This window comes from Squalius cephalus (genome assembly GCF_949319135.1).
Source record: "Squalius cephalus genome assembly, chromosome: 14".
Classification (NCBI taxonomy): domain Eukaryota; kingdom Metazoa; phylum Chordata; class Actinopteri; order Cypriniformes; family Leuciscidae; genus Squalius; species Squalius cephalus.
Window position 1 is genome coordinate 27,301,963 of NC_137135.1, and position 27,017 is coordinate 27,328,979.

Here is a 27,017-nt window from a genome sequence, read left to right on the forward strand (position 1 = left end):
AAAGTATCATCTTCTAAAATAATCTCTTGCAGAGTGTTTCAACTGATGACCACTAGGAAGATCAAAATTATATACATTTGATGTTGGAACATTCTTAGTGCTTTAGTTCTTCTTTGTGTGTGTGTGTGTGTGTGTGTGTGTGTGTGTGTGTGTGTGTGTGTGTGTGTGTGTGTGTGTGTGTGTGTGTAAGAGCACACCCAGTGTGAAAATAAAACTGTAATATACAGTTCCGTTATACGGAAGCTGAGAAAAGAGGAACACCCTTTTTTGTCAGCTCTGACATACCCTGAAAAACCACAACTGATTTTTCACAGCAGAGGGGTCTTGCCCATATGAGTGTGTGTTTGTCTGTGTATCTCATAAAGGGACCTACCAGCTTTTAATTGGCTGCGCAAAACTAAGACTCTATCGGCAAATCCAGAGCACAACAGAAAAGGTAACAAAATATTATTCAATATTTGACTCATATTTTGATCTAATAATAGTGAGTAGTTTAAAACAACAACAGTGAGACATTTCTGTAGACACTTTATTTCAGATCATAAACAAGTAATCATTTAGAAATATGAATAGTCATTTAATAGGATGAATATGAATAGTAATTTATAGTATAATACAGTATAAAACTGATTAAATGACATCTAACACATTTAATATCTACCCGACTAAGCACGTTGCCGTTCCTAAGTGATGAATTTCTCTATTCATTTATTTTAATATAGAGTTTAAAAGACATTTATGTTACAATTAAAGTTGAAATGTTAAATATGTGTGTAAAGTTTCTTGAGTTTAGGTCTATTTCAGTTTTCAGTTTCAGTGAACTACATTCACATTTATCACACAGACCCACACCCACACACACAGACCAATACCATACACCAAAACACCTTTTAACATCTAGTTGTGGATTAGACGCTTGATTAAAAGAGGAAATGTGGTTCCAAGTGATTCGTGTGTAAAAGGGAAGTATCGGTCACAGTAGATATTAAACATAACTTGGAGCAAAATAGCATGATTACACTCACAGGGTATGACACATGTGCTGGTGATGTGTCCATTACCATCAGTATGATCATGCTAACCTTGTGATGTACAGCTGCTTATCATGCCTTTTAAAGTTCACACTTTGGTCTACGCTCAACACTGAAATAGAAGAATGTACTGTACAGAATAGCTTGTGTGTAATCAAACCTCATTGGTTCCAGCTTTTTTTGGGGTCTCTTGGCAGCAGAATGGCAGCGTGGGACCTTACAGTCGCAGTGGAGGAGCTTGGACCTGATGCCCCACCTTTCAAAATCAGTGTGACCTCTGACCTGCACATTGGTGGAGTTATTTTCAAATTAGTTGAGCAGACCCGTGAGTTATGTTCTAGATGCTTCAAAAATGTTATATTTGTCAATAAAAAGATGCATATCATTCATTTTAGTTGTGCAATAATTCTGTGACAGCAGCTTTTACGTTTACATTCTTACAAAAAATTGCTATTGAACTTTATATTCATTGAAGATTCATGAAAACAAAATGTATTGTGGTTTCCACAAAAATATTAAGCAGCACATCTGTTTTCAGCATTGATAATAATCAGAAATGTTATAAAAGTATTTAACAATGTTACGTTTAAAAAAAAAAAAAAATTAAATACATTTTATTTTGCCTTGGTGAGAATTAAAGACTTCATTGAAAAACATTAAAAAAATCGGTCAACAGCACAACTTTTTTCATTTTTGTAAATACCCATGTATAGAATTATGTAGGGTTCCTCGATCTTTATTTACCCCGTGAGATGTTCTTGTGTCTTATCTCTAGAGCTGAAGAAGGACTGGTCCGATCATGCCCTGTGGTGGGAGCAGAAGCAGCAGTGGTTGCTGCGGACCGGCTGGACACTGGACAAATGTGGGGTCCACGCGGACGCTCGCCTGATCTTCACTCCACAGCACAAGCCTCTGCGACTGGGCTTGCCAAACGGGGCGACTCTGAGGATGCGGGCCTGTTTCTCCAGTTCTGTGTTTCGCACTGTCGTGGGCATCTGCAGGGTTCTCAGTACGTGAGCTTGGATCCAATGTCCCCTCTGTAAGCAATCTGTAATCATTTTACCAAGTGTCAGGTGGCCATTTCCAAAATGAATCTTTCTCGCTTTCAGATATTCGGCACCCAGAGGAGCTCTCCTTGCTTCGTCCTGTTGAAGAAAAAAAGAAAAAGAAAGACAAAGATTCCTCAGAAGAGCTGTATGATCTTACAGATGTTCCTCTAACCGCAGGTGCACAAAATGACACATTAAATACGTTTTTGTTACACTACCAATCAAAAGTTTGGGATAGGCAAGATTTTTAAAATGTTTTTGAAACCTCTAATGTGGCAAGGCTGCATTTACTTGCATCAAAAATACAGTAAAACAGTAATAAAAAAGAACAGCATTTATTTAAAGTAGACATTTTTTTAACATTATACACTTTTGATCAATTTAATGTGTCCTTGCTGAATAAAAGTACTAATTTAAATAAACAAAAGACAACTTACTGACCCCAAACTGGAATGGCAAAGGCCTAAATTTAGAGTTATCATTTAGTATTCTAGTTTAAAGTGGATTTTATCTTGACGTAGGTTCTGTTCAAGCTCTGTACAATGGCATGCCGGCTCATTTTGCTGACTCTCCTAAGACTGAGGCGGTGTATAAAATGCTGTCTGTCAGTCTGCCCTCACCTGCTCCTGAAGCCATCGCTAAACTCTACCGGCCGGCCAGTGTGGTGGACAAAACACATATTCACACCAGGTACAGCTGAGAAACAAAGATACACATTAAAAAATAATATTCCACATTTCGCCCTTAAAATAAATGCTCCTCTGTTCCCCGGAGGTGGTTGGATTCATCTCGTTCACTAATGCAGCAGGGAATACAAGAGAATGACCGACTATGGCTTCGTTTCAAATACTACACGTTCCATGATATGGATCCCAAGGTAGGACTTTGGTTATGATATGCAGAGCCATGAAACTGAAAGAAGTGGAAAATTGATTCTCTCTCTGTTCTAGTATGATGTGGTGCGTTTGACGCAGTTGTATGAGCAAGCTCGCTGGGCGATTCTCTTGGAGGACATAGACTGTACAGAAGAGGAAATGATGCTGTTTGGAGCGCTGCAGGTACAACAGAAAAATAATACTGCCAGAGTGCCAGTAATAGTAAGCAATAGCATTCTTACATTTACCTCTCTTTCTCCACTCTCTTATTCAGTACCACATAGGAAAATTGTCCTTGTCTGAGGACATGGTCTCTTCCTGTCAAGGGATGGATGACTTAGAGTCTGCCCTGAAATCCCTGGAGGTTAAGATGGTGGGAGACGGCAACAGCACAGACATACTGGTGAGAGACACTTTGAATAAATCCTCTTTACTTTAATATAACAGCAGCAAAGCGACATGGAGGTGGAATGCAGAGACAGATTTAGAGGTACTAAGTCTGACATTAGTGAACATCTGATTTACTTTCACAGGACAATATGACTGCTCCAGAGCTGAATGACTATTTGAAAATATTTCGGTGAGGCTCTTTCCTTTGGCTAAATCCTACAGTCAGTCCTAAAATCATTTGACCTATGATTTTATGATGATATGATTTTCCATCCTGTAGGCCAAAGAGACTCACTCTAAAGGGTTACAAGCAGTACTGGTGCAACTTTCAGGACACATCAATCTCCTATTATAAAAGCAAAGAGGACCGCTATGGAGAACCCATGCAACAACTGAACCTGAAAGGTCATTTATTTATTAGAAATAAAATACATAAAAAATACAAATTCAGTCAGATGAATCATTTCTGTGTGCAGCTTCCCCCCACACTGTGCATGTACTGTATATCATGTGAATATGTTTTCACACCTCAGTGGAGGTGGAGAAGACACACTCAACAGTGTAATGAGACTGTGTAAACTGAAACTAATCTGCATCTCCCCAGGCTGTGAGGTCGCCCCTGATGTCAGTGTAGCAGGCCAGAAGTTCTGTATCAAACTCCTCATTCCTGCACCAGAAGGCATGAACGAAATCTACTTGCGTTGTGAAAATGTACGTAACTGTCGATAACATTGATCTGTATTCAAAACTCCTATAAGAAATGTTTATGTTTTGAAAGAAATCTCTTATGCTCACCAAGGCTGCATTTATTTGATCAAAAATACAGTAAAAAATGTTTTTTTGAATATGAATTTGAATATATTTTCAGATAAAAAATTCTGACAAAGCTGAATTTTCAGCATCATTACTCCAGCACTGTCACATGATTCTTCAGAAATCATTCTAATATGCTGATTTGCTGCTCAAGAAACATTTATTATTATCAATTGTTGTGCTGCTTAATAGTTTTGTGGAAACAATACATTTTTTAGGATTTCTTGATGAATATAGCCCAAAAGAAAAGCATTTATTTGAAACAGACATTTTTTGTAACATTATAAATATCTTTACTTTCACTTTTGATCAATTGAATGCATCCTTGCTGAATATCCTTTTCTTTTTACTTTTGAACACTCTCAGAAAAAAAGGTACAAAAGCTGTCACTGTGGCGGTACCTTTTCAAAAGGTACACTTTTGTACCTAAAGAGTGCATATTAGTCCCTCAAAGGTACATATTAGTACCTAAATGGTACATATTAGTACCCTTTTGAAGGGTACTGTCCCAGCGACAGCTTTTGTACCTTTTTTCTGAGAGTGAATGGTAGTGTACTTGCAGAGATTTAAACAATTTTTATTTTATTTATTTTTTAATTCCCACCTACCCCACCCAATCAGGAGAAGCAGTATTCTCAATGGATGGCCGCCTGTAAACTGGCGTCCAAAGGCCTGACATTATTGGACAGCTCCTATGAGAGTGAAGTGAAGAACATCCAGACATTCCTTTCCATGCAGCGTTGCAATTCTGCAGCTCCCGCTGCACAAACTGACGACAGCATCAACACACACAGCCTCGTCTCGCCAAGATACCAGAAGAAATACAAGCCCAAACAGGTAGAGTGACCATGAAAGGTGCTTGCCAGGCATTTTATGTTGTACAATAACTGCAATATTAATTTCAGGTAATCTATTCAGTGTTTGTGTTACCTTTATATATAAACTATAGCCCATTCTATATTAATTACCACAACCTCACCTCTTCTTGTTCTTTTCAGTTAACCCCTCGTATCCTGGAAGCCTTTCAGAATGTCGCCCAGCTTTCCTTGACATCTGCCATCTTGAAGTTTCTGCAGATCTGGCAAGCTCTGCCTGACTTTGGAATTTCCTACTTCATGATCAGGTGAATGGACTAACCTTACAGGCACAAAAAAAGATGGTCAGCTATTGAAGTACCTTTTAAACACGCTTGTTGGATATTTAAGAAACAGTAGATATGCAGTGGTATGTGGTAAAAAGACTTTTTATAATATTAGAGATTTTATAAAAGTCTGATCCAGTTTCACAATCCAATAATTTCTCAGGTTTAAGGGCAGTCGTAAGGATGAAGTTATGGGCATCGCTAACAACCGTCTGATCCGCATAGACCTGGGAGTTGGAGATGTGGTGAAGACTTGGCGTTATAATAATATGAGACAGTGGAATGTCAATTGGGACATACGGCAGGTAGGTTTCAATAAAATTATAATAAAAATAAGGGAAAAAATATGTGGCACTGAATAATGACATAGAGGTTCTCATATAATACAGTCTTTTAAATTATCGACACCTGTCTCTCTATTTAAGGTTGCAATTGAATTCGACGGAAACATTAACATAGCATTCAGCTGCGTGAACGCAGACTGTAAGGTTGTGCACGAGTACATCGGAGGATACATCTTCTTGTCCACTCGCTCACGACAGCAAAGCGACACACTGAACGAGGAGCTCTTCCACAAACTCACCGGCGGCCACGAGGCTCTCTGAGCACAAAGCAACAACTTACAGAGAAGAAAAATCTCTGATGCTACAAATGGAGGAAACTGATAAGAATTCAGTGTTCGCACTGCTTAGCAACTGTCCCTTTAACTGTTTTAATTTTACTGATCAACATACAAGCATTTAAATTATTGTCTAACAGTGAAGCATGTTTTCCACATCTTGTTACATATATGCACATCTAATGATTCTGTATAAATCATCACACTTAATATATGACTGCCTAACAGGAAGATATGACTAAATGAATGATTTATAACTTTGTAACTATTTTAAAACTATCTAAAAACAATGAATTTTGTCATAAAACATGGTACCGCACTTGTCCTTATTAGAAGTGTGTCTGTATTTCTGCCATCTCATTTGAGTTACAGTTCAGGAAACCATTGTCTATCATTGTCTGTCTTATCAGGCAAAGTTCTTTTGGCCAGTAGCTGACAGTATCTTTGTCCAACAGAGTTTTTGTCCTATCTTTGTCCGACAGAGTTTCAGTTACTGTATCAGGGCTATTTTTAAATAGTCTTCAGTGTCATTCTGGGTGGGGGAGCTTGGTATTGACTCACTCAGTTAACAAAGTGCCACCTCTGCATTGTCCTGATGAGTTTCACAGCCTTGTTGATTCTCCATTATTCAGAAGTATGAAAAACGTAATGCACTGAAATATTGAGCATTATGGTACACTATTGTATTCATTTTAACCATACAAAAATGTTACTATTGGAGTGTGTGTATGCAACAAACACAGTTATGAGCTTCTAGTACTAGTATAATTTTAACTCATTTTCAGACTGAAAAAAAACTTAACTTTACCAAAAATGTAGCAACATTTCTACATTATTTTGAGAGTTGAGGTTGTTTGCAATTCCAATATGACTTGTTGTTTAACAGTGACCTTAACCCTTGTGATTGCCAAAGTCGCTTTGGATAAAAGCATCTTCTAAATCACTAAAGGAAACAGCTGTTCTAACATCTATAGAAAAGAACGGTAAAATCTTTTACCCTGCTACAGGATTTGTAATTGTGAGGAATAAATAAGTAGTACCACTTGAAAGTATAAACTTCCTCAAACTGTTTCCTGAAACAACACCCACCGTTCAGATGTGTGAGAATGTCCGGCTGTAAGTTTCCAGTCTTGACCACAGGGATCCTCTTTAGTCCAGCTGATGGCGACACTCAGACACACAAGTACATGCAGCACGTCACAGCGAGGAAGACAGGAAGTCGTTACCCGGAAGTCCTTTCAACACGCTTGTAAACAACTCGCGCAACCGACTGATCAAGGTGTAAAATATTGAACATCGTTTGTGGAATTTCACACAAGAAATAAGGTAAATTAACGACTTACTGACTTAAAGCCGGACTTGTAAGAGATATTGGCTATTAAATTTAAAGCTAAGTCTACGTCAAATACAAGTAACGTTAGCTGTAAATAATACATAACTCAAATTGCAATACATATTTTAATAACTGTCTGGTTTCTGTTATTTTAAACAGATGTCTACACTGTGTCACAGCAGATTTTGATCTCTTATTTTTAGATGTCTGTGTTTTTGTGTTTGGGTATCACGAGGAGTGTTTTTCCCCACATTCACTGTTTTCAGAGTTAAATTATTGCTATATGTGAATATATGTTTTTAATCTCTTTATATATAGGTACAGCTGAAGATCATGGCGACGGAGGAGCCTAAAGTGACGGAGGGGATCGTAGATCTCGAAGAGCCGAAGAAAATGACCCGAGAAGACTGGAGGAAGAAGAAAGAGCTGGAAGAACAGAGAAAATTGGGAAATGCTCCAGCTGAAGTTGACGAGGAGGGAAAGTATGTTGAGCAGAGCGAATGGAAATAAAACTTGAGCAGAATGCACTGAACATTCATAGATATCAGGACTGTTATTTATAATAAAAAGTGTGAATTTGTTTGATTTTATAGCCGTCATATATCCTGTAACTTTTTTTCCTGACCGTAATATTTTGTTACCAGGGATATCAACCCTCATATTCCCCAGTACATCTCCTCTGTGCCTTGGTACATCGACCCATCAAAGAGACCCACCCTCAAGCACCAGAGACCCCAGGACGAAAAACAGAGTCTATTTGCACCTATTGGAGATTGGTACAAGAGAGGTGTACAAGAAGTAAGCACTTCCCCTTTTCAGATAGACATAATTTAAGTTATTTAATGTCTAAAACCCTTTCTGATTGCCTCCCTGTCAACTAGAAATCAGTCAGCACGAAATACAGAAAAGGAGCATGTGAAAACTGTGGTGCCATGACACATAAGAAGAAAGACTGTTTGGAGGTGAACAGTTTAAAATATGTGTTGTGATGTTATTTATATGTTGGTCACATTCTTATGCTGCCTTCAGAATGGAGTACTTGCTTATTATTACTACTGAATACTATGCAGTGTATACTACCGTTCAAAAGTTTTGGGTCAGTATTTATTTAGCAAAGATGCATTAAATTGATCAAAAGTGACAATAAAGACATTTTATAATGTAACAAAAGATTTCTAATGATTATGATGATTATTGTTACATTATAACATGTCTTTATTGCTGTTCTTTTCAACTTTCTCTTAATCAAAAAATCCTGAAAAAAGTATTAAGCAGCACAACTTTTTTAAAAAGTATATTAAACTAGAAAAGCTTATTTTAAATTATTGTACCATTTCACAATATTAATGTTTTTACTGTATCTTTGATCCAATAAATGCAGCCCTTGGTGAGCATAAGAGACGTTAAAAAAAGAAACATAAAAAAAAAAAGTCTTACCAACCCAACCAAACTTTTGAATGGTAAACACTTTTGAAATGTCTTTCACAGAGACCCAGAAAGGTTGGAGCGAAGTTTTCTGGCACAGGTTTGGCACCAGATGAGCAAGACCAGATTCAGCTCGCAATGGATTATGATGGAAAGCGAGATCGCTGGAATGGGTACGATCCCGATGAGCACATGCGCATTGTAGAGGAATATTCAAAAGTTGATCTGGTAAGTCATGTTGTTGGAAGTTTTTTGTGCATTTATGTTTATTCTATTATACTGATAGGCCATTGATGCAGAGTTTTTTTCTTAGCAAAGAGAAGTTTTTATCCCGTGACCATTTGCATACATTTTGTTGGAAGGGTCTTATTACTATATAGGCCAGTGGTTCCCAAACTTTTGTCGCGTCCAGTGTAGACAGCCTCAAGCTGTTGTGGTGCGATGTGACATGTCAGATCCGGTGTAGGCACTGTGTTTTAAAGACAAGAAACTGATGAGGCATATCTCGCCCTCGGATTCACCAGTACAACGGTGGGTAATGAAGAGAGACCACAGTGGGTTGCATGCCTCAACTTATTAGCTTCTGACATTAATAAGCCAAACATGTTAAGCCGAACATCATGAACACAAAGAGAAGCCTATTAATAAATGAATAAGTTGCAGTACTGTATTAATTACATTTCAAATAAATCCTATAGGATTTTGCAAGCGAGGTCATGTCTGAGAGTCTCTTTATGTGGGTGCATATAAAAATATTTTTCTCTACCAAAGTTTGGGAACCACTTGTTACTTGTATAAGCCATAATGCATGCTAATTTAATATATATATATAACTTTTTTTTTTTACAGGCCAAGCGTACTCTTAAAGCTCAGAAACTCCAGGAGGAGTTAGCTTCTGGTAAACTAATAGATGAAGCTGTAAGTATTAAAAATGTTTCCACATTCATTTTATAACTATGCTGGAATGTTTCTTTTTACAAAAAAATGACAAAACATGACAACCATATACCATGAAAATTTTACTATATATTTGACATAACTTTGTATTTGATGAAATTAAACGTTAACGTTTTTTAACATCCTTCTAGAATTCAAGGAAGCATCTTGATGATGATGCAGCTCAGGTACATATCATGTTCAACTTAATCTTTCTGTACATTTTGGACTATAAAACTTAAATTGTGGAGCCTCTGCACTCATTAAAAATGTTCCTCACCCTGTCCAGGACCACAGCAGTGAAGATGAGGACGAGGACAAATATGTTGATGACTTTGACATGCCCGGACAAAACTTTGACTCCAAGAGACGAATCACAGTCAGAAACCTGAGAATCCGCGAGGACATCGCTAAGGTAAAAATAACTTGAAATTTGGCAAACCGATGTATGTTAATCGAGGACATGACACTATTTGTTTTTCTAAAAAAAAAATTGGCAGCTGAGCTAAAAGAAAGTCACACTTAAGTTCCCATTAAAATGTCCCATAAGTATGATTTATAAGAGGATAAATATGATCTCCTCAGCATTAGTAGTAGTAGTAGCATATGAGTACTCAATATTATTACCACAGAGTGCTGTATTATGTTTTTCCCAACTATTGCTGTCTTTATTTTACAGTATCTCCGAAATCTGGATCCAAATTCAGCCTACTATGATCCTAAGACTCGAGCCATGAGGGAGAACCCGTACTCCAACACTGGAAAGAATCCAGAAGAGTAGGGGCATTTGTGCATGCAATCAAAATAAATGTGCTGATGTGAATATTAATATAAAGTTGACTGTCCAAGATCATCACTTTTATGTTAGGGAAGTTATAAATTGTGTACTAAGTAGGGGTCTCTCACTAACTCAGTGGTTCTCAAACTTTTTTGGTCACACCCCTCTTTAAACCTTTAAAAATGTAGCTAAAAATAATACAAAACAAAGATTTTTAAAATTGATAAACGTGACAAATGTCAAACACCTGTAATAGTTTCAAGTTGTAATGCCATTGAATCATTGAAAAATATAACCGTAAGAGAGAGTAATAGCCAGAAAATACCTTTTAATTGAAATAAACAAAAATGTTAACATTTTAGTGATGCTTTGGATGAACAATATATAATCAGTGGCTGCAGTGAGCTCTTTTGATGAGCTCAGCTTCTTGTATGTCTTCTTGCCGACCCGGAACACGACAGCGGAGCAGCACGTTCACAATATCAACTTGTGATTCCTGAAGAGGTGCTTTTCTATTACGAAAAACTTCTATGTCAGGCTTGTTCAGATGGTGACAAGTCAACGGTCTGAAGAAGCACGACTCAGTGGAATTGGCATTTGGTGCCGGTTAATAAAGGCAGAGTGCCAACTGCTATTCACGCACTTGATTGTTGCCCAATGAGGGCGTGCCCCACAGTTTGAGAACCACTAAGTAGAGAGTTACTTAGTTTGCAACACATTGTACACCACTAAGCCCAAGTTTCTCTAATGGGACTATTAAATATTGGATTGTAAAAATGAAAATAGTCTGCTAGATGCCAAAGAAGCTGATGTGTTTAACTTGCTAAATTCCAGTAAGCTATTAAAAAAAAGTCACTATAAAATATCACTATAGGTGATGTAATGGAACATTTAAATGTGCCTATTTCTGTAATTGTTTCTCTGCCTGTCCTCAAACTGATGTGTTTGGTTTGGCAGGGTGGGCTATGCCGGTGACAACTTTGTGCGCTACTCTGGAGACACCATTTCCATGGCCCAGACACAGCGTGAGTAGTCTTGATTTGTCAACTCATACAAAAATTCCTCTGTACCTGATGTTAAAAATGGCCTCCAAACTCTCAGTGCTTGTTGGTCTAGCATTGTTTTGTGTGTCTCTTCTGCAGTCTTTGCTTGGGAAGCCTATGAGAAGGGATCTGAAGTTCACCTCCAGGCAGATCCAACCAAGCTGCAACTTCTCCATCAATCCTACAGAGTCAAAAAGGACGATTTCAAAGAGAAACAGAAAGAGACTATTTTGGAAAGGGTACAGTGTAGAATCTCCTTTGTTGACAAGTGAAATAGCAAAATATACCCCTTCCCCTGCTTGTTTGCTGATGTTGCACTTCTCTGCAGTACGGTGGGGAGGAACACTTGGACGCCCCTCCGCGAGAGCTTCTGCTGGCTCAGACAGAGGAGTATGTGGAGTATTCTCGTCACGGGGCAGTGTTGAAGGGACAGGAGAAGGCTGTGGCCTGCTCCAAATACGAGGAGGACGTGCTCATTAACAACCACATGGTAAGTTAGCTGGCACTACTGGAAGTGTTGCATAACTGGAGAAGCTAATAATGTTGGATTTTGTTTTACAAACATGAAATATTTTTGCAGTGTATCTGGGGATCATATTGGAAAGATGGATATTGGGGTTACAAATGCTGCCACTCGATGGTGAAGCAAAGTTACTGTACAGGGGAAGCTGGCAGGAAAGTAATGGTGAGTGTCAAATGTAGTTCATGTAAATGGAACCATCCATTGCTACTTGTAATGCACTGGAAAAAAAATGTGATGCATGAGTTGGTAATACAGGCAGCAAGAATCTGATTTTTTAAAATTATGAATTATGTTTAAAAACATGTATGTTATTACTTTTATTATTTGTTTCATTTTTATTATTTATTATTTAATACATACTATTGGAATCATGCATCTATTTCTATATATTTATCTCACAAATCTGTAAAAAAAAAAATTCTACTTATTTTTTCCAGAGTAATTCTTCTGTTCTATTTGAAGAGGATGAACAGGAGGCCCAAACGAGTGAAGAACCAAAGACTCTTTTACAGGTACATTAACAGCCTTCCCCTTTTTGTGATATGATTACAGTAGAAGAACATGACAGGAAGATGATTGTATTAAACCAAAAAAAAAAAAATTTCACAGATGCACCAGGAAAAAATGAAAGACAAGAAAAAGAAGAAAAAGAGCAAGAAACACAGAGATTCTGACAGCAGTGATGAGGAGGATGAAGCAAAAAAGAAAGAAAAGTTGAAGAAGGTGGGTGGACTTTCTTTTTAATGCCACTCACACACACTTGTATCGTCATGTGCTGAACGCATCTGTGCTCTACATAGCCTATTGTGAAGGAAAACAATGTGTCTTTTTGTGCAGGCATTGAATGCGGAGGAGCAGAGGCTGAAGCAGGTGGCTGAACTGATGCAGATTGACGAGAGGAAGAGGCCGTACAGCAGCCTAAAGGACGTCCGTGAACCCACAGAGGAGGAGATGGAAGCCTTCCGCATGAAACGTTACCGAGCCGATGACCCCATGGCCTCTTTCCTGGGGCAGTGAATGAAAACATAAATGTCTTTTGTCACCAACCACAGATATGTCATAGTCTCAGTTAGTGTAAAATCTGATTTTGCTGAATCGGTGTTATACAAAGACCGTTGTTTTTAAAAACCATGAATGGAAAAAGTCCTATATTAGTTGCTCATTTTTCAATTCTTTTCGCTTTGTATAAATCTGTTTTTGGGCAAGTAGTAAATCAAGATTGTTGACAGTACATAGACATTTGTTTTATTAGTTGTTTAAATATAAAGTGCCCAATGAATTACAAATCGGTTATGTTTGGTGAATCATCTGCTTTGATTTAACAAAATAGGTTCCATTCCCTCTTTCCAAGGTATTTAAATGGAAGCATAATTCCAATAACCTGAGCAGTGGTTAACATTAAACATTTATATTTATACCTAAACATGGCTATGTTTGGTTTGTTATGCCTTTGTCTATTCAACATGCAATTCATGCCAAATTTCTTTTGCAAATACTCAGAAGTGTATTTGAAGGCACACTTTACACAGCTCTTTCTTGTAGTTTTAAGCCATTTTTCATTGTTTTATGGCCTGCAGAACTAAAGTATAAAAGTCTGACACGTTTTCAAATGAATCCCCTCCCACAGTTTGTTCAATTACATCATGGATGAACTATCTGGCAGAGCATGTCAGTGCTAAAACTGGGTGGATGCTTGCAAAGTTGTGTGGAGGACATGTAAGATACAATCGCTTCACAAGCCTAGTTTATATTCTCTCTTTTTGATTTTGCCGAAAGGGCAGCTGGACCTTTTCTTTGCATTGCTACGCAAATCTCATTCCTCTGGTGAGGGCTTTTTCCAATGCATGCTTTAAATGTGTTGTTAAATTGTGTACTTTGGTCAGTTATTTAGATTTACAACCTAATTAAAACCTAAATGTTTACTAATAACTGCATTATTCACAACCTGCATGTATATAATGTGATTATTGGTGCTTGTTTCCGTGCACAACTCTTTATATGTGTATACAGGAAATCCATGGAAATTCCCCAGAACACAAATCTGGCCCCATCTGCTCTGTTTGCAGGCACAGCTGCATCATGCATCAGTTACCACTGGCTGTTTGCCTGCTGTCTCTGCTCTCTGTGACTATAGACTCATCCAAGAAGGGACGCAACTTCACCATCCATTCATCTCAGCTTAGCTGCAGTTTGCCAGGCCCTCGGGGTCCTCCAGGGAGTCCAGGTACAGTAGGTCCCAGCGGTAGCGTAGGCAAGATGGGGATGCCAGGTGTTGATGGCCAGGATGGCAAGGATGGTGACAGGGGAGAGAAGGGAGAGACAGGTACTGTATATTGTGCAGCTGCAATACCATTAATGAAAAATAATATTCAAAGTATTCAAATTTTTATTTTTACCTGATATGTATTCATTTTGATTTATATTAGTTTTTATTTTTATTCATATAGTTATTTATCTATAGTATCTCACTTTAAAATATATTTAAGTATAAATATGAAATCACATTTGGATTTAAAAAACAAACAAACAATGAAAATCAAATGGGTGAGTTGTTTCAGATTAGGTGGTACAAATTTGTGAATATTTATTCTCACATGTCAGGTGAACAGGGTCGTCCTGGGAACCCTGGAAAACATGGACACCAAGGACGCCCAGGACTTGTTGGGAAGGCAGGGCCAAGGGGGCTAAAAGGTGTGCGTGGAGCACCTGGTGTGTCTGGAGTCACTGGGATCAAAGGAGAGGTGGGAAATAAGGGGGAAACTGGTGCCCCCGGGGGCTGTGACTGTGGAACAGAGGCACGATCGGCTTTCTCTGTGGCGGTAACCAAGAGCTATCCCAAAGAACGCACGCCCATCCGCTTTAACCGGATTTTAATGAACGAGGGTGGTCATTACAATGCCACCAGTGGCAAGTTTAACTGTGTAATTCCTGGTGTGTATTACTTCACATATGACATCACGTTGGCTAACAAACACCTGGCAATTGGGCTTGTTCAAAACGGCCAGTACAAGATCAGAACATTTGACGCTAACACAGGAAATTACGATGTGGCCTCAGGATCAACAATACTCAGACTGCAAAAAGGAGATCAGGTCTGGCTTCAGATCTTCTATTCAGAACAAAATGGACTGTTTTTTGATCCATTCTGGACTGACAGTCTTTTCACAGGATTTCTTATTTTTGCTGATCAGGTGGCTCCAAATGAGGCAAATATAATGACAAATTCTGGATCATCCTGAGTGAAGTTTTTATATTTGTCTCAAATACATTTTATAAAATGACCCCCAATAATCCAGTGTTTACAGATCCACCACACCAGAATAAGAGCAAAATGAGGGATACGTATTAACAAACATGAGTTGTCAAGACCTAAATCTATTCCTTATGTATTATGGAAAACTATTTTCTTACTACAAGTATTTTGCAACCTTGACCCTAATCTTAGGCCCCTAAAAGTCTAAACGACCTTTTACCTCAGTGGACTTCTAGCCACGTTGTACCGTTAGACATACATGACCTTTGACCTTCTAAAAGCCTGTTCTGTTAATGATTGTTTTTTTCTCTTTCTATTGTTTATTTACTTTTCATATCTAATCATGTATTCCACAATGGTTCAAAAGTTTAGTATGACCTTGTCTTATTGGACCACGCCGTCACTAGAGATTTGTAAAACCCTCCTTTTGAAGAGTCATTTTGTCTGAAAATAGCAGTCAAACATGCTGCTGTTATCATCTAATCAATACTAGGTTCATGAGCAAAAACACTGCTGACATAAACAGTGCAGTAATTAAACCTACGGTCATTCAGGTGATCATTAAAGGATGTAAATACATTGTGCTATACATTATGTCTGTCCTCCTTCATTTCCCACTGCAAAGTCAATCTGTACACACGAATTTTACATAGACATATTTTAACAGAACTACGGCCTTTCGTTTTATTAAAGCTGTAATAAGTTCAGCCATTGTTAAACCTAAAAGGTAGGCTACGATTGATTATCCTTACCGGGTAATTCTCACAATGACAAGAAAATCATGTAACCAAATATGGATTGTGCGTTTGGAAACCCGTACAACGTGCGTCAATGATGACGATTATACTAATTTCCATACGCCTCAGCACTTTCGACTCTGATTGGCGGGAGTAGTTCTAAGTCCCTCCCATTGTCCGGCTTTTACTTCAGAAAAGGCACGGGCTGTCCTTTGACAATAGGACTAAACCATTCACTGGTGTGTAGGTGAATGTCGTGTTATAACATCTTGCTATTTTGTATCTTTCCTTAAACGAATTTGAGATTTGTTTCAAATGTTGAACTCTTATACATAGCATAAATATTTTATATACATAGAATGACTCAATAAATGATGTGATTTTATTAGTACATGAAGACTCAATCTTCTAATCTCCCCTATCAAAATATAGTTCATGTGTCACCCTGGAATGTGACGACGACACTTCTACCGGCATTTTTCCATACAGCGAAAAGCCATGTCTAAGTAGTGTTCAAAATGTATTTTACAAGTGTTATATAAGTCAGTAAACTTTTTTCTTCCGTATCCATACCATAATTTGCTAGAGTGAATCAGTTTAAACCGAGGTTCTGGGTCAACCTAAGAATGATAATGCATCCCGCCCGGCGCTGCTCATCGCTGCTTCATCGAGACCTGGCCGCAGTCTGTCTGTCATCACTGGGGACACATCCAAAGAAATCCGCTCCTCTGAAGGAAAGCAGCCTTCCGAGTTCACGACTCCGTGTTCATCCTTCTCCAACCAGGTCCAACTCCTCACCCGTTCTTCTCGGTTCTTTACAAGGTAATTTAATTTAAGATTCAATCACATATCCCGGGTTGTGTATCACAACCAACGCACTAAATTCTGTCTAGAAAGGCAAAGGGATATTCATATTCGGTTTTGAGACAGTACATTCAGTTACATTTGTTGGGGGGTCGTGTGGTTCAGTGTGAGAGTAAGTTACTGCGGAGAATCTTATGAGACACGAGCCTACATTTTAAAGAATGTGAGTTAGTTGTGATCATCGTAGCGTGTCCCTCATCTCATGCCACAACTATAATGACTCATGTACAGTAAGTGGGAGTGATGACTGTCACATCCTGAGGAGTGGAAACATACTGTAGTTTCCCATAACAAATCCCTAATAACCGTGTTGATTAATTTCGTTTATAAAGGCGTTTTATGGTATTTAATCAGATGCATTTGTTAAGTTAAAGTGTGCTTATTAATTGTCTAACAAATCTGTCACTGAAGAGCAGTGTTTTAGTTTTATCAGTTGTATTTAGCTTTATTTTTTATTTCAGCTTTAGTTTGAGTGATTTTAGTGTAACTTAAACTTATTTCAGTTCGTTGACAACTATGCCAATGCAACATTTCTAGTTTCCATTGAAGTTTGTTATGTTTAATTTGATTTCATTTTATTTTTAATCTAATATTTTTATTTTATTTTAGCTTTAGCCTGAAAATTATTTTTATTAGTTTGAGCAACAACACTGCTAAAGAGATTTTAGACTGTATTACATTTTTTGTTTTAAGAAAATTTCTATATATAATTAAGTTTTTCTCAATATTGTTTGTTGAGTTTGGTGTTCTGTACTTGGATCTATTCTAGAGTGCGTTCAAGGAAACTTGATAGTCCTGCTAAAGGTCAGTAAACAGTGCAGCATTTACAGGCCCTAAGGGTTCGATCCCCAACAGTTTTCCCTTGCTTATCTGAGTGAGATATGTTCTCTTGACTTGTGTTACATTTATCAAACTGCATCATTTGTGCAGTTTCCTTGTAGCATTAAACAGTAAGGACACAATGTTAATGTCTGTGTTTAGCTTATGAAAAGATGGAAGGTAACAAGCACATACTTTAAACCAAAAGCTGTTGTTAACCAGCAAAGAGAAAAGTGATTCTAGCTCTGTGTGAACAAAGCCCCCCGCAGGACCGCTCTTGTGTAAGGGATTTGACCTGGATCAGGACAAGGTCTGGGAACAGTGATGTTATGTAATTTTGACTGAATAAGCAAGTAAAAGCAGCTCCAGCAATTGTGGGAGAATTAACACTAACAGTGAGGTATAGTATAGTAAAAAAATGTAGTCTGCCTCGACCCAGATTCCACTCCAAAATATATTTTAGAAAGAGCTCATCCCCAAAATGGCTTAATTATCATAGAGATGAAGGAAGTCAAGTTATATTGTTTCTTCACCATTGAAGGTGCAAATGGTAGTCAGTTGTAGAATGGGACTGGGTGTGGGACAGACACTTTTTGGTGGAAAAAAGGTTGTCTCTTTTGCTGGTGGAAAAGAGAACCTTCTCAGACAATGGGGTGTCTCAGCTTCATTAACTTACAGACCACAGCTGTTACAGCAAGAGCAACTTCATTTACATTAAGAGTTGTAAACTGTAACAGGATAAAAGTTTTAAGATTTGGATCTTCTGGGTTCATTCTGATGCCGGTGAACCCAAGGTGCTTCATGTAGGCTACCTTGCCACTACTATGCTGTACTTAAAACTTCTCTGTAAACTTCATTTTTGAGATCTTCGACGTCCACATCATTTTTTCTTACAGTATTTAATTTTACATTGTACAATTTGGATTTAGAATGGTATTTTCCCCAGCAAATATATGCATCATAGTGTCCAAGGCAAGGATCTAAGCAAGTATTCAATATTGGCATGGCCCAAAGGTAAAATGAAAAATCCATGATTATTGACTACTAGACAAAATGATGTGTGTTTCTCCCAGTGTCTATGTTGATTACGGCCCTGGTCCAAGGTGAAGCTTCTCTTTAAATGTCATTTCAATAATGACAACTGGAATAGTTTTAGCATGTTATTGAATACTGGGCTCGGGGGCCCCTAGAATCGTCAGCACCGCTAGCGATGGCCTTTGCCGTAAGCATGTAAGATATGCTGCTGCTGCATAAAAATAGACATGCATAAATCCTGTAGCAGGTCTAGGCAGGTGGAGCTGGGGAGGTGGAGGGTTTCAGATGAACTCTGAAAGCGCGCTGCAGGTCTAGCTTACAGCAAACAGTGAACCAGACTATTTAAATGTTGAGCACTGGTTGCAGGATCAGCAGAAGCCAATCATCTTGTGTCATGCGGTAATGATGTGATTACTTGCAGACTGGAAGTAAAGGACCTATCAGCCTGCACCCTCTAGAGTTTCATAAATGAACTAGATATTTAGGCATAGTTTTTAGGTTATAGTTGGTGTGCTGTGCATCATCTTCATACCTAATGAAATTGTCAGCGTTTCTGTTAAATGTGCACTGTGTAATATTTAGGAGGATCTGTTGACAGAAATGCAATATCATTTACATAACTATGTTTTCAGTAGTGTATAAAGACCTTACATAATGAACCATTTTATTACCGTAGAATGAGAAGTTTCTATCTACACACCCTTACATGTTAAGTCGCCATTTTGCGCCGTCATGTTTCTACAGGAGCCCTAAACTGACCAAGTCAGCGAATAAAAACACTGACACAATGATGAACAAGTAATAATAATATTCGCAATAACATTTCGTTTTACTGAATAATTAAGTAAACATCATTTCTTACTTCATCTTTGTAAAGAAACCTCATTTACTGGCTACTCTCTGCTGTCTCAGACGACGACGACATCTTGGCCACCGTAACTTCTGTTGGTTGTAATTCGCAACCTCACCAATAGATGCCGCTCAATCACACACTGCACCTTTAAATAGAGGATAGCTTTATATTTAGTCCCTAAAATATGAAGTCTTGCTTCATGATCTTATATAATGAGTCAAATGAAGTGGTAAATGTCAGAGCTTGGGGAGAGAGCTCAGTGATGTGTAGAATGAGCATCAGTTATGTAATGAAGCTTTATAATCTCTTCTCGTGCTTCCAAATCAACTGTATATTTTTCTCTGTTTTAGCTGATAGGTTGACATTTTTTAACACTTTTAAAATTCATTAGTTTTTAATGCAGTAGATATCATGAATTTAAGATAAAAAAAAAATTTGATTTATAAATATACTATTGTTCATTGTCACTTTATAATTTTTATAATGCATACAAATTTAAATGTTATAAATGTTTTAGTATATAGTTTGGGGTTGGTATGATTTTTTAAATGTTTTTGAAAGGAATCTCTTATGCTCACAAGGCTACATTTACTAGCTCTAAAATAAAGTAAAACCATAATATTGATATTTATAATTAGAATTTAAAATATTTAAAAATGTAATATATTTTAAAATATCCTTGCTGAATTTTCAGCATCATTACCTCAGTCTTCAGTGTCACATGATCCTTCAGAAATCACTCTTATATGCTGATTTGGTCCTCAAAAAACACTTATTATCATCAATGTTGAAAACATTTGTGCTGTTCCATATTTTTATGGAAACTGGTCAAAAAAATTCAGGGTTGTTTTTATGAATGAAAGCTCAAAAGAACTGCATTTATTTGAAACAGAAATGTTTGTAACAGTATAAAAGTATTGATAGTCATTCTTGATCAATTTAATGCGTCCTTGCTGAATAAAAGTTTACAATTTCTAATTACTTTAAAAAAAAAAAAAATCTTACTGACCCCAAACTTTTAACAGTATGTAGAAATTATTATCAACCAAGATTAATAAATGCTGTAAATTTTTTTTTTTTTTTTTTTTTTTAGTTCATGAAACCTAAAGCGTGAACTAATGTTAACGAATTGAACTTTACTGTAAAATGTCAGTGAAAAATTGTGACCTTATTATATTCCAGACAAATGAGCCACACGGTCTTCCTCAATCCATAGATTAAGTTAGGCCTGAACGGTTCTCTTTACCCACGTGCATGGCTGTGTGGACATGTATGCGCAGGCATGCATCGAGTCCCTCTCGTGATTTTCAAATGAGTCATTGTTCAGAATGAATGGTAGGGGAAGCACAGACACACTGGTTCATTCAGGAACCCCTTTGTGTAGTTACACACACGCAGATACATACGCGGTCACATCCACAGCCCCCAGAATCTTCGCATACGAAAGCAAAAGAGCTCAAAGGGTGGATGCTAGTGTTCTCTCTGTCTACCAACTTGTGTTTTCACTGACCCACTGATCGGATACTGGATCATCATTGAATTAGCCCTGGACTCCCACAAAGTCACAGTGAAGAAGATTGTGCCTTTAGTTGATCTGCATGCATCGGAGACATTCAGTGGAAAAGGAAAAAATAAGAGGTAGTTTTAAAAGAAATGCATGTTTCTAAGTGTTTTAGACTAATATTAGTCCTAAATGTTTAAGAAAGTGACTGTATAGACCATAGACATTGAATAGTCATTGATTTAGTTACAGTGAATGTGTCTGGAGATGGTGAGTTTTAAATTAGACAAGATGACAAATCAGATTTTTTAATGCTGATACAATAGATTAATGTGGCCTACAAATTTAAAATGTAATTTATTGCTTTAAATTATGGGTGCTGTGTGGTTTAAATGATTACTAAGCAATGACCAACCTCACCCATGAACAGCCCTGATTATTCAGTACTTGACTATTCCATTAATAAAGGGAAAATCTTTACTTGTCACATATAAATAATACCAAGATTATGCTTTTCCGATATGACGAAGACAAAAACAACCACATACATATAAATAGAGAGACATTGGAAGTATGTATTTTTCTCTTGGAGGTAAAGGAGGAGACAGAGGTGGATCAGGATGAATCAGATGAGATGTGTAAGATGAGATAAATGAATCGAAATCAGTATTTAAATGAACATAATTACACTAAGTGTAGTTAAGTATATAAGTACACTAATGTTCAAACGTTTGGGGTCAGTAGTGTTTTTTTAATGTTTATGAAAGAAGTCTGTTATGCTCACCAAGTCTCATTTATTTAATCAAAAATACAGTAAAACTAATATTGTTTAATTCTGTTACAATTTAAAATAACTGTTTACTATTTTAATATATATATATATTATTTACTGTCACTTTTGATCAATGTATTGCATCCTCAATGAGAAAAGTATCCATTTCTTAAAAAAAAAAAACTTTTGAATGGTAGTGTGAATATTAGATTAAGATGAAAATGTGTGCCACTTAGTCATGCAAACGTGTTCCTGATTCTACTGTGTTTTTGGTGGTTGCCAAGACAATGGCAAATGTGAACAGTGCTATGCTGTTGTTGCTAAGGTGTTCTGAGTGTTTTTTAGTATGTGACTGTGCAGTTGCTGGAGTATTCTGGGTGTTTGCTAAGTGGTTGTTAACTGGTCTAAGTCAAATGAGTCAAACGAGAACCTTTTTATTCTCTGCTAGAGATTGCATTTTATTCTATTGCTTATTAAAGTAATAGAAAACCTCTCCTTAACAAGCTACATGATTTGAGGTATCAGACATGCTTGTTAATACGCACCAAGTGATGAAATAAAAAAATATTTATTGGTAACACTTTATTTTACAGTGTCATCTATAAATTATGCATAATTACATGCTACTTACCCTAAACCAAACCAAACCCTAATCCTAACCCTGTAGTAAGTACAAGTAGTTACTTAATATTAGTCCGTACTTAAATATATAATTACAGTGTTAAAAAGACACCTTATAAAGTGTAACCAGTTTATTATATATATGAGCAACAGTAATAGTGATTCTCATGGAAATAAAGATTGCTTTTTCTTGTCCACAGGAAGATCAGTCGGTGTTCCCTATAGTGCAGTTTGTTCTAGATATTGTGTCTGTGAGTGAGGCTGTCATGACAGACAGTAGACGGCAGTTTCCACTGGATTCAGTTAACCCATTGTCCATTAATAAGATGAATAATTTACAGAACTATCTATAACTAGCATCCAATGTCTTAGTTTCCATTGAGGTTTGATTTGCTAATGAGGTTATTGAAATATCGTCTATAGAGATTGCATACAAGCTAACAAACATGCAAGAATGTTAATAGGTGATTCATAACTAGTTAAACCTCTTTTGAGGACTAAAACAAGCCCAGACAGATGCCGACAGCCACAGACATCTCTCTAGTTCCCAAAAGAATCAACCATGCAATCTTGTGAACTTATCAATGCCGTTAAAGTGCTTTTCCACACTTAAACAATACACTGCGAGGTAGCAAATAACAATCCAATTTTGTTCAAGCTGTATGAAGTGTGCATATTTTGTTGTCATGCGGCATATTATATAAGACATCCTGTAACAACAGACAGTACTTGGGCCTAATTTATCTGCACTTTAAATAACTACCATGTGCTGTCATCATGCTACTGTTTATATTGTCATACAGAGTGGATGTTACACTGTTACTATTTATATCTTCATTGGCTCCTGTTTGGTTTTAGTGTCTTCTTTCACACACTGTGTGTACTGTGTTTGTGAAAATGAGTGACGGCAGTTTCCGCATTATAACATGCCGAGTAATCTAAAACTATTTTTTAACTAATTTGCATATGTATTTTACATGCAGCATTTATGTCCTCATATTATTTGATTTCATGTGCAATGTTTGTAAAATGTATTTGTCACACTGCGGGGCTTTTAAAGTGAACTGCAAAAAACTAAAAATGATTTAAAAACGTGAAAAAACGATTTATTTAGTCCAATTAAAGCACCTATAATATATCTATATGTTATTATGAATCTGTAAAGTTTTCCAAAAACTGTTCTCTACAACTATGCCAGAGTGTGTGTAACATGTTGTGTGTGTGTGTTTGCAGTGTGTCAGATGGGCAGTAGCAGCAGCAGTAGACTCTTCAGTACTCTGGCCCAGACTTTGAGCAGCGCTGCATTGTCAGACCCACATGTGGATCCTGACGACTACGAGTATGAGCAGGCTGACCCAGACGCGCTGTTGCGTGAGTGCGAGGAGGTTTTGAGGAACCGGCCCCCTCGACTGCACCGAGGCTTTACTATGACCAGAGCCTGCTCTTTGCAGAACGCTCCCCTCCGGATCATGCAGTGGAACATATTAGCACAAGGTACAGTCTGTCTGCTTATGTCATGTATTTGATTCCTCTTTGACAGCCAAAAATCATTATTATTTTTCAAAATTCCTGAGGAGACCCTAATACCTTCTTGCAGCCCCAGTTTAAAAACCCCTTGCTTGATCTTTATATGAATCTAGGACTGAACACACTTCACCTTTAACTGCACTGCTACCATATGATGCTCATAAACATTCTTTTTTCTTATGTATCTGTAGCTCTGGGTGAGGGCAAGGACGGTTTTGTGCGCTGTCCGATAGAGGCGTTGAACTGGTCTGAGAGGAAGTATCTGATACTGGAAGAGATCCTTACCTACAGGCCGGATGTGCTGTGCCTGCAGGAGGTGGACCACTACTTTGACACTTTCCAGCCTGTGCTCGCCAGCTTGGGCTACCAGAGCAGCTTCTGCCCCAAGCCGTGCTCTCCCTGCCTGGACGTCCACAATAACAACGGCCCCGACGGATGCGCTCTGTTCTTCAACCGCCGTCGCTTCCAGCTGCTCCACACCGCTCACCTCAGGCTCTCCGCCATGATGCTCAAAACCAACCAGGTGGCCGTCGTGGTGACGCTTCGCTGCCGGCTCACGGGTCGAGTCTTCTGCGTGGCAGTGACGCACCTGAAAGCGCGGAGCGGCTGGGAGGCGTTTCGTAGTGCGCAGGGGGCTCATCTCCTCCAGCAACTCCGCGAAATAACCGCACAGTCATACCCAGAGATGGATCAGGAAAACCGGACTAGGGTTGGGGAAAGCGAAGAGGGTATTCCGTTGGTGGTATGTGGGGATTTTAACGCGGAGCCGAGCGAGGAAGTGTACAGGCGCTTTATGACTTCTCCGCTGGGGCTAGACAGCGCTTACAAGTGTCTGAGTGAGGACGGCACCACTGAGCCGCCCTACACCAGCTGGAAGATCCGGCCCAGCGGAGAGAGCTGCTCCACATTGGACTACATTTGGTACTCGGAAAGAGCGTTCCAGGTGGACGCCGTGCTCAGGATACCGAGTGAAGAGCAGATCGGGCCGGACCGGCTTCCGTCGTACCATTACCCCTCTGATCATCTGTCACTGGTGTGTGACCTTAGCTTCAGTCAGCAGCCTCATAGGCTCATGTAGCTGTCAATCATTAGTGCTCTCCAATAGGAATCTATTGTCTGAATGTGAGAATGCATTATCTGTATTATTGCTCCGAATGTAAATTATCTTATTCACATAAACTTTATTTTGACCTACTTATGTAGGTCTTAATGCACCCCTGTGCACATTAGTTTCCTTTGAGATGAATAATTATCATGCTCTTGTTTGTTATACTGAGGTTGTGCAATATACTGTAATTTATTAAGTGCTAAAAGATGATCTCAGGAAGACGCACATTCTCAATTAAAAGGTTCCATAAGTGAAAGAATGTTTATATTTATATTGACTGTACTTTTTTCTTTTTAGTAGCACTGTAATCAGCAATATGTTTGCCACTGACCAATAATACAAAACATAATAGTGTACTTAAATTGTGTGGTGTCTCATTCTTTAATAAGCAAAACTGAACTGGTTTGGGAAATCTAGATCAGTCCTCCTGATACATTGCAGTAAGTTTCCTATGGTCCTCTTTGCAGACTGAAAAACTTTTTTTTTTTTCAAATTGTATAGTCAAGTTATTAATGTCAACCATTTTACCATATCTAATATGAATACAATCGTTATGTCTAATGTCAGCTTTACAAAACTTTTGTAACATTATTTTTTTAAACTTTTCATAAGTTAAAAAGTCACCAGCATATAAGATACTTACCTGATCATGACAAATTTTTCAGATATGCGTCTTTCTAGTTTGAGTTATGATATAGTTACTGATATTCACACTAATATTGAACTGACTCGTTTATATATTATAAGATTGTAATTACTTCTACAACTACTTCACGCTGCCTTTTAAATCTGTCCTTGCATAGGTGAAAACTTTTATGATCCGGATCCAAAGATTGTGATCCTTTAAAGCCAACCTATTCCGGCCCGAATCCCTCAGAGCCAATTAACAGAAATACAGAGCAAGTGCTTAGTAAAGTGCTCTCCAGTAATCCCTGTACATGCCACAGACTAAAGTCTCCACAGTAGAGCATCTAATATCATATGGTATATTTAGAGAAAGTTTGTTGATATTTTTTTTGGTTTGTGTTCTATGGTTTCATAACTGACAGATATTGAACTGAAATGACTAAGATCAAACTTCATGCCTACACTTTGACCAATGAATTTCCATCCTTGTCAATTGTGATTTCTGAATAAAGTTTATATATTTATATATAATTTTGATCAAGATCACATAATCCAGTCTGTATGATCCACACGGAGATCTGATCTCACTATCTTCAAGTCTGTCTGTGATTACATGAAGAAACAGAAAAAACTGAAACCGAAGAATTGTGGCAACATCTCCATGACACTTGAAACATTCCTGCAAAGCTCCCTGTAAAACTATGCGTAAGTGTACCAGGACAAATGCTGTTTTAAACTTAAAGGGTGGTCACACCAAATATCGATTTGAGTTAGCTAATAAGTTAATTGACAAATAAAATCTATTTATGGCATTCATTGTTAAAGCCTCCTCACTTTACAGCATTTTTACACAAGTGCCTAAAACTTCTCACAGTACTTGTAGCTTTGCAGGAAGGTTTCTTCAAGCATCTTGCCACAGTTCTTCTGGATTTAGTTTGTCTCAGTTTTTTTTTTCTTTTTTTTTCATGGAATCCGACAGAATCAGTGACAGTGAGAAAAGATCTCCATGTGGAGCATATACCAGCTATTGTCAGACTCCTTGTGCATACAACAATCTCACTGGATTATTACAATTAATGGCAAAATGAATTTGGAAATGTAAACTGATATTTCCTACAGACATGCAATAGCAAAAGCTAAAAATAACTGGCTTAAAAAAATTTTTTGGTGTGAAAATACTAATGTGCATAAGACTTTTGCATAGTCATTGTCTGACTTTCCATGACTGTGGGAACCCTGTCAGGACTAATGAACAAAAGCACATTTTACACATTAATGAAAGAAAGAAAAATACCATTTGAACCAGCTGTTTGCATAATTCTCTATATTTAAATCTACTTGGAT

The 27,017-nt window shown here is 37.7% G+C and overlaps 4 protein-coding genes across 9 annotated transcripts; all 4 read left to right on the forward strand.

Moving 5' to 3' along the window:
• Positions 1 to 231: 231 nt before the first annotated feature.
• Positions 232 to 6,969, forward strand: fermt3b (FERM domain containing kindlin 3b). Of its 4 annotated transcripts, none has more exons than XM_079892930.1 (15): positions 232 to 436; positions 1,206 to 1,356; positions 1,807 to 2,040; positions 2,141 to 2,257; positions 2,602 to 2,770; positions 2,855 to 2,957; positions 3,031 to 3,138; positions 3,230 to 3,358; positions 3,489 to 3,535; positions 3,626 to 3,750; positions 3,950 to 4,056; positions 4,780 to 4,995; positions 5,157 to 5,281; positions 5,463 to 5,604; positions 5,725 to 6,969. In XM_079892930.1, the coding sequence occupies exons 2-15, from the start codon at positions 1,233 to 1,235 to the stop codon at positions 5,902 to 5,904; spliced, it is 1,926 nt and encodes a 641-aa protein (XP_079749056.1). In that variant the 5' UTR covers positions 232 to 436; positions 1,206 to 1,232; the 3' UTR covers positions 5,905 to 6,969. The 4 variants fall into 4 exon arrangements, with proteins under 4 accessions (XP_079749056.1, XP_079749057.1, XP_079749058.1 ...); XM_079892931.1 differs by having other exon boundaries at positions 297 to 436; positions 1,229 to 1,356; positions 5,725 to 6,263; XM_079892932.1 differs by having other exon boundaries at positions 311 to 436; positions 1,232 to 1,356; positions 5,725 to 6,263.
• Positions 6,970 to 7,124: 155 nt separating this feature from the next.
• slu7 (SLU7 homolog, splicing factor) lies at positions 7,125 to 13,376 on the forward strand. Its single transcript, XM_079892933.1, has 16 exons — positions 7,125 to 7,244; positions 7,570 to 7,733; positions 7,896 to 8,049; positions 8,133 to 8,213; positions 8,740 to 8,904; positions 9,526 to 9,594; positions 9,765 to 9,800; positions 9,902 to 10,027; positions 10,292 to 10,389; positions 11,348 to 11,415; positions 11,533 to 11,672; positions 11,762 to 11,923; positions 12,014 to 12,118; positions 12,394 to 12,468; positions 12,566 to 12,679; positions 12,794 to 13,376. The coding sequence occupies exons 2-16, from the start codon at positions 7,585 to 7,587 to the stop codon at positions 12,971 to 12,973; spliced, it is 1,722 nt and encodes a 573-aa protein (XP_079749059.1). The 5' UTR covers positions 7,125 to 7,244; positions 7,570 to 7,584; the 3' UTR covers positions 12,974 to 13,376.
• A 231-nt stretch (positions 13,377 to 13,607) lies between these two features.
• Positions 13,608 to 16,335, forward strand: c1qtnf2 (C1q and TNF related 2). Of its 3 annotated transcripts, none has more exons than XM_079892939.1 (3): positions 13,608 to 13,672; positions 14,023 to 14,279; positions 14,558 to 16,088. In XM_079892939.1, exons 1-3 carry the CDS (start codon positions 13,623 to 13,625, stop codon positions 15,193 to 15,195), a joined length of 945 nt encoding a protein of 314 aa, XP_079749065.1. In that variant the 5' UTR covers positions 13,608 to 13,622; the 3' UTR covers positions 15,196 to 16,088. The 3 variants fall into 3 exon arrangements, with proteins under 3 accessions (XP_079749065.1, XP_079749066.1, XP_079749067.1); XM_079892940.1 differs by having other exon boundaries at positions 13,616 to 13,780; positions 14,558 to 16,335; XM_079892941.1 differs by having other exon boundaries at positions 13,618 to 13,780; positions 13,967 to 14,279.
• nocta (nocturnin a) lies at positions 16,313 to 25,408 on the forward strand. Its single transcript, XM_079892938.1, has 3 exons — positions 16,313 to 16,768; positions 23,645 to 23,905; positions 24,130 to 25,408. Exons 1-3 carry the CDS (start codon positions 16,573 to 16,575, stop codon positions 25,014 to 25,016), a joined length of 1,344 nt encoding a protein of 447 aa, XP_079749064.1. The 5' UTR covers positions 16,313 to 16,572; the 3' UTR covers positions 25,017 to 25,408.
• Positions 25,409 to 27,017: the final 1,609 nt, after the last annotated feature.